General features: G+C 38.4%; 2 protein-coding genes across 2 annotated transcripts; both read left to right on the forward strand.

Moving 5' to 3' along the window:
* Positions 1–1,244: 1,244 nt before the first annotated feature.
* LOC144648107 (melanocortin receptor 5-like) lies at positions 1,245–2,120 on the forward strand. The gene has a single exon (XM_078507742.1). It carries the CDS (start codon positions 1,245–1,247, stop codon positions 2,118–2,120), a length of 876 nt encoding a protein of 291 aa, XP_078363868.1.
* A 3,806-nt stretch (positions 2,121–5,926) lies between these two features.
* Positions 5,927–7,784, forward strand: LOC144652140 (vesicular inhibitory amino acid transporter-like). Its single transcript, XM_078512162.1, has one exon. It carries the CDS (start codon positions 6,051–6,053, stop codon positions 7,413–7,415), a length of 1,365 nt encoding a protein of 454 aa, XP_078368288.1. The 5' UTR covers positions 5,927–6,050; the 3' UTR covers positions 7,416–7,784.

Below are 7,784 nucleotides of genomic sequence, written 5' to 3' on the forward strand. Positions count from 1 at the left end.
GGTTTCTGGATAGGAAGTTATAAATGTCAGCGATTAATTTGTCCATTTGTCAGTAGTTGTCATTTGAATTTTTGGCTGTTTTTAAAGTCGAGAAAGATTTGTCAATAGTTCGGACGCCGGTTTGTCAGTTGTCAAAGCCCATATCTACTAGTCCATCTTCTTGATAACTGCTTAACTGGCGGGAAAATGCATACAAAATGGGAAAAAAGTTAGCTTTGGGAGACAGGTGAGGCTGGCTAAAAGAATCTAAAACCTGGCGTTTTATTGTCGACTTGTTCCGCTCGGTATTAAATCGCAGTTGCACAAAAACAGGTAAATGCTTTTAACGAGACCAAACATAATTTACGGAGAATATTAAACTTTGTTTACTCAGCCTTTAACTGAGAGAATCGAAGCACTTTAAATCTAATTGATTATTTTTAGTTTCGCTGGAGAAAACTATAAATAAATTTTAACTCATGATGATCTCCCAGAATAAGGATTAGCTTATCTCGGACAAGGGAATATTTAGTAGAAAAGTTCAAAGGTTCTTAGAGAGGTCGAAAACACCAATTTGACGCCATAAAAGCCTACAGGGAACATTTTTGAATTCAAAAACAATTTTTTTACCGGATCCCCAGAATTGCGGGCGATATTCCCAGAGATATTCTCGTGTCAAAAAAATTAGCCGAAGCCGGTTTCACAGTTTTGTGTGTCCAAGGTAGGTTAAAAGAAAGAGACGAATGGTTTTATTTACGGCTCCTTAACATTTTGTAGCAAGTTCAGTATTCGCGATAGTACGATCAACAACATCGAGCATACGTGATCTGCGTAAAGTTGGTTTCTCGTTTTGGCTTTAAACCGTTTTCACGGAAGAGTTAGTAAGTTAGCCGATGTAAAAACTTAATCGGTCATGTGTTTCCTATTTTGAGTTGGGAGGTGAGAGGTTTATCAACGGTCATTCGAGGCTTACTTTGAATGAACCGATTTGGAGAAGCATGGGAGACTGTTTTCAATCTACAAAATCTACTATCCCTTTTAGGTGTTAAACACAGTAATATAAAAAAGTAATAGCAAATTTAATTAGCGTAAACTATACATTCTGAAGCATAACCTTCCAGAAAAAAATGTAAATACATAACTGACTTGATATTTTATTTACAGGACAGTTGACAACAGACAAAAAAGCCTGAATCATACCAAACAAAACAAAGTAGAGAGAGCCAGTCATCACACATCAAGGAACGAACGGAAAAAAGGCCAACATGCTTTCGTCGCGTGAGTGTGTCATGTGGTCTGCAATCTACGTCATTGAATGTGTTGCCATAGTAACAGTCAATGCCATCACGATCATTGCTTTCATGAAGAACTGTAAACTGCGCAAGCGCAGCACGTATTTGCTGTTAAACCTGGCAGTAGTGGATATGCTGGTTGGATTCTCTGGACTTTGGACTGTGTATGAACTTGGACTGTATTGTAAGCTTTGGAAGGGCGCACTAAAATGGTGGGAACAGTATCCATTTGCGCAAGTAATCCGTTTGACATTTATTTTATCCTCTCTCATAAATATCACAATAATTTCTTTAGAAAGGCTGCATGCCACAGTTCGTCCATTTGGTCACCGCTTTGTTAAGAAGTGGGTTTACGGGGTGAGCATCGCAGTTAGCTACTTGATCGCTGCATTATTTTCAGTTGTATCTCTCTGTATTCCTCTCAGTTACTCAATGGAGAAGCCATTTAATTCGACGTCCTCCTTTTCGTCAGTATGTATCGTTATAATATTTTTCTCTTATTCTCTCATTTTTATCAAAGTCAAATGCAGCCCACAGCCTCGTCATCATGTTGTGGCAGGTAGGGAAAGACGACTAACATTGACGCTATTCATTGTAACGTTTGTCTCGTTAATGATGTGGCTTCCATTCATTGTGCAATCGTTCCTTTGGTACACAACTAAGATTTACAATTCTTTTCCCTCGCACATAACTTGTTTCGATATAATGTTATTAGGAGTAAACTCCCTTGTCAATCCCTTATTGTACGCAGTTAGAATGCCAGAGTTTAAAAGAGCTACAAAGGCACTGTTTTGTAAAAAGACAGAGCGGAGACAAGTCCGAGTTCTTCCTCTTTACGCTATGCAATAGTACTACATTGGAACCCCGATATAACGATATACCAAGGGGGCAGTAAAATTATATTCGTTATATCGAGGAATCGTTATATCGAAACTCCCAATATAACGATATGCATGGCCGTAAAATAACCGAAAATATCGTTCTATCGGGGTAAACCTAATATACACTTCTTTACGGGATAAAGAGACTTAAAATACAGTATCATTTTCTTATATCATCGTATAAAGCTGTCAGGTTGTCAGAAATGTTAGAGATTACTCAATTATTGTTATGTTATTGTATTAAATTCAATGTTTTGCTTAAATTGACTGTGTATTGACAATATCGTTATATCGGGGAAGATTTTACGTTCGGTCCGCTACATTCTCAACGTTATATCGGGAATATCGTTATATATAGAAGATCGTTATATCGGGGTTCTGTCCCATACATTTTACTGTAACTTTTTCCGGGACATAGAATATTCATTGTTATATCGGGAATATCGTTATATCGAGGATCGTTATATCGGGGTTCCACTGTATCTTTTACGCAGCGGACTCGTTGGATATGCTTCTTTTAAGCCTCCTCAAATGTGACCACTCCACGATGGATTTCTGCACGCCAGTTTAATTTCTTCCCTGTCGATTTTACAGTATTTGAATAATCGATAATTATAGATACTCTCTGGGAGTTTCTGATTCATAATCATTGTAGAATGGTGTTTTATTTGTACAAATTCTTCCAGTACGGCCCCCGCGCCTTTCACAAGACATTTTACCCTTTGTACTGTTGAGACGGCAGTTAACAATATGGCTAAAAAAAGAAAAAAATCGGTTTTCGATTGACCCTTCATGGGAAATATGCAATTAGGGCTTTCCACAAGTTGCTCAAAATTAGTCAAAAAGTTGCTCGAAATTTCTGAAGAAGATGCTCGAAAGTTGCCCCAAAAAATCTAAGCAGTTTCATGCAATTTCACTGCAACAGAAGTATCTTAATAACATTTAAAGTCAAAAATTTGTCGAATTACAAGGATTTCTTTCACTGTGAAAAATCGTGAAGATATCGATGACGTCATGTTTGCTGACTAATTTTGTACGGAATGAGTCGTAAGTCGAAACGTCTTCGAATGTTCCGCAAAAATCTTCGGCAAATTAAACTTCGTTAATCTTCGGAAACTTTCGTATGGCCTTCAAACAACATTTGGACGATCTTCGGAGATCTTTGGTCTGAAATTGCTCAAAATGCAACAAGTTGCTCGAAAGGAAAAAAAGTTGCTTAAAGGGGAAAAAGTTGCTCGAAATCTGAAAAGTTGCCAAAAAGTTGCCAAGCAACTTGTGGAAAGCCCTATATGCAATCAACCGTACGGAAAAAGATGGCAGCTGTACATTTTACCACAATATCACCATTATTCGCCCCTATACAAACTCGCGCCTTCAGCACTCGCGGCATAGCGCCTTCGGCGCTCTCGAAGAAAGAGATTCACGTTGCCTGTTCGCAGGCTAGGGTAAATGTACCAGTCGCCATCTTTTTCCGAACGGTGGATTGAGATGATATATTTTCCACTGAAGCCGGTATAAGTATTAAGTGTCATCATAGAATTAAAATTGTGACAACATATTTTTTGTTCATATTTTGCGTTTTGCACCCCAGCTACGTAACCCTCTAGGGAAGAAAAAAATAAAACTTAACGTAAAAGCTGTTAAAATTGATGCTAAACGTTTTCGATCTGTTCGATCATCATTTTTTAACCTTTTATCGGCGAAATGTATATACCTCTAGGGAAGGTTACGTAATTTAGTGTTCTAGTTTAAAACACTTTGTTATCGCCTTTTCGCAATTATTTTAAAACCACTAAGTTCTCCATCTTGGTTACTGCCATTTGCAAATTTAAGTCTTATAAATTTGCCTTTCATCGCCAAAAACTGTAAGTCCTGTCCTTAGTTTACAATTACATTTGATTATATATTTCTCTTCGTTTCTACTGTATAACTTCAGTAATATTCAATGTATTTTTTCATGTATATCATTTTAGTTGAATCACAACACAAGTTTTGACAACGGGTTCATGTGCGATGCCTTTGAGCATAATTACAACTGATTGCTAATTGCACACATTCAACTCGCTTGCCCGTGATTTCTCCTTAACGTAGTATTTGCTATAAAGTATATCTATTATATACTACTTATTAACCGAGAGTGAGGTCATTACAGGGGAATCTCAGACCGAGGCCGTGATGTATTGACCGAGCGACAGCGAGGTCAATACATCAAGGTCGAGGTCTGAGATTCCCCTGTAATGGCCGAACGGACGAGGTTAATAAGTTATTTATTATATGGCCTTTAAGCACTATTCAAAAAAAGAGTATAATCAAGGGAAAAAACACTGGAGGTAAAACTCGCTCTCTGTGGCTCTCTTCGTCGCTCATACTAAAGAAGTATCGGTATGCTTTTATTTTTCTTTCAGTTATTGAAAAGATAGTTATATTTTGTCGGCATTTTTTGTTGTTTTTTTGCCCCCTCGCTAGTAGCTTTTACTCACAACTCAAAAAACCGTCGAGCCGAGAAAAAGTTTCATAATGCCCGGTCATTACAAGAAAATAATGCCCGCTCACCAGCCAATCAGAGCGCGCGTACTATTGTAGACATATAATAATGACCATTATTATCTTTTATTTTTATTTCTGGCCTGACTTAACACGCAAAACTCTATTTACAAATTATGACTAGCACAGTTTTTTTTTTTTTTAAATCAAAGCTGGTCTGTTAAACACACAGCCTAGGCCTACTCTGGGACCCAAAATCGCCCAAAGTCGCCCAAAATCGCCTAAAGTCGCCCAAAATCGCCTTAAGTCGCTCTAAGTCGTTTTAAATAGTATAGATATTTTCTGTAACAGTGCTTTATGGTGTACCATGACGATTCCCATGTACATGTATACCACAACTGTACTTAGGTCGGTCACCTAAAATTGCCTAAAAGGTCACCTAAAATTGCCTAAAGTTGCTCAAAATCGCCCAAAGTCGCCTAAAGTCGCCCAAAATCGCCTTAAATCGCCCAAAATCGCCCGTAATTTTGGACAAAATAAGCTAAAATCGCCTAAAGTGGCCTTAAGTCGCCCAAAGTTACGGCGACTTTGGGTCCCAGAGTAGGCCTCAGCCTGTGTAAAATCATAGTTATGGTAAAATGCATCACCCTCCAGCTTGATCGATATACGCTCTTAATTTTATTGCGTCTTATCGAAATCATTACGCAAAATCAAAGTTATAGACAACTGAAAAACTTAAATATATTTTAACTTCCATTGAAACACAAGCTTCTGTCACCGAAAGAAATAAGTCGCTCGCAATATACTTCATGAATTTTCTACAGAATCAATCTTTAAATAGAAAAAGCTTTTAACAGCCGAATTTAATAGCTAAGATTAACTTTGACTCGCTTCATGAATAATGCTATTTATGAGGAAATTATTAATAAATAATTACTTCACGGCTATAATCGTTTTGAGGCAAAAAATTGGTTTTAAACAATCGCAAAGATTTGGGTATTTCTTGCACCTGTGAGGTTGACCTAATTTATGCGTGAAAACAGCTTGAAAATTAAATGTTTGAATGAAACAGACTAGCTTTCCTGAATTTTAGAACTATGTTCTACAATCACACAAAATTAAATTTGTTCTCACACGATTTTACCAACTTTTAGAATTTGCCAAACAACGCAATCCCCTTGCGATATCCCTTTGAAGGATCGTTAATACAATAAAAGATCTTTTAAATAACCTTTTTTCCAGATAATTCAGAGATTTATTCATAAGGGATGTGCGTGGGCTGTCAAGGCGACGGGAGACAAAAACAGCAGTTGTTGAAAAAGAGTTTTTCACCCACCATGCTGGTAAAAGCCGGATTAATGCGAAGAGAAGGTGAACCCGCTTGAAAAAGCCAAGCACTTTACAATCCACAGCCATGAATTCGATTTTACAGCAACACATATATGGCGCTTACAAATTTCTCCGAAACGTCTCAGATGACGAAAGTGACCAAGAAGAAGAAGAAGAAAAAGATAAAGAAAGCAATCATGCCATCTCGTCCATAGAGGATGACAAGAACTGGAAAAAGACGACCAACTTACAAACGTTTTGGAACATTTTCAACGCGAACCAAGGGGTGGCCATTTTGGCCATGCCTTATGTTGTGAAGAGCGGAGGCTATGCGACCCTTTTCAGTATTGTTGCTTTGGCGTTCATTTCCAATTTCACCAACAAGATTCTCGTGCAGTGTCTGTACGAGTATTCGCCGGAGCAAGTCGCTTTCCGTGTCCGCAATAGCTACGTGGAAATCGGAGAGGCATTCTCGCCCAAGATCGGGCGACATCTGGTAAACGCGGCGCAGATTTTCGAACAGCTCTCCTACTGCACTCTTTTGCTGATCTTATGCGGTTCCATTCTGGCCTCCACGTTCCCATTCGTCTCGCTTTATCAAAGCCATTGGACGGCGCTAGGAGCCATGTTGCTCCTACCAAACATCTTTCTCAGATCTATCAATGAAGTCTCATGGGTGAGTTTTCTCACCGTAATGATCGGCGAAATCATTTACCTGACGGTGACCATGTACGGTTTGATGCACCACGAACGCTGGAGTTTCGCCTCCATGCCCGACTTCAAGCTGAAGAGTTTCGGCGCGGCCTTTGGAATTATCGTTGTCAGCTACTCGTCACAGCCGTACATGCCGGCGATTGAAGGCAGCATGAAGGAGCCCCAGAAATTCAGCAACGTAATGAGTGTCACCTACATGGCAGTTACCTTTGTCAAGGTCGCCTTTGGCCTCATCGGCTATCTTACCTTCACTGAAGACACAGATCAAGTCATTACTAATAATTTACCTGACGGAGGTCTTCATATGTGTGTCAATCTGCTAGTATTACTTCTGGCCGCTACGTCTTACACTATACCAGTGTACACTGTGTTCGATATTCTAGAAAACATCGATTTTCCCTGCTGCAAGGTCGATAATCCTAGCGAAACTAAAGACAAAATTTCGTACGCGCAAGCTCTTGCCGCGCGCCTGTGTATAGTTTCGTTCACTTTATTCATAGGTGTATTAGTTCCTCATTTTGGTTTGTATATGGCTCTAGTTGGTAGTTTTACCGGGATGTGTTTAGCTTTTATTTTTCCAGCTATTTTTCACATGAAGCTCTGTTACGAAAGGCTTCAATGGTATGATTTTGTTATCGATACCGGAGTTGCATTGTTTGGTCTAGTGGGGGCAATCATAGGATGTCATTTTTCTGTTTTAGCTCTCATAGCCGAGTATCAAAAACACGAACTTTGAGAAATGAGCCATTACAATATTAACGAATTCTGAAATCAAATCATTTCATAATTCATGCAATTTTTATTTTACATCTGTTTGATTTCTTTTAACTTGATTTTTTTTCCAAAAAAAAAAAAGCGCCTAAATCTCGCGGTTGTTAGGGGCAAAGGTCAAGTAGAAATCACAACCAAAACTGACTCTTTATGGATTCAGAAACATTTTCAAATCAAAACAAACTATTTTTTACAGCTACTCACTGACCGCATTTACGTAAACCTTCTTGAACTTACCAAATTTTAATAAATTATTCAACAAGGGATTAAACTGCTGTTAATGGCAGTTTTTACTTAAAAATATACTTTTTTGGTGTTGTTATTTCGAAGGAAA

Source organism: Oculina patagonica, chromosome 4 (assembly GCF_052425735.1).
Source record: "Oculina patagonica isolate OP01 chromosome 4, crgOcupat, whole genome shotgun sequence".
Lineage (NCBI taxonomy): Eukaryota > Metazoa > Cnidaria > Anthozoa > Scleractinia > Oculinidae > Oculina > Oculina patagonica.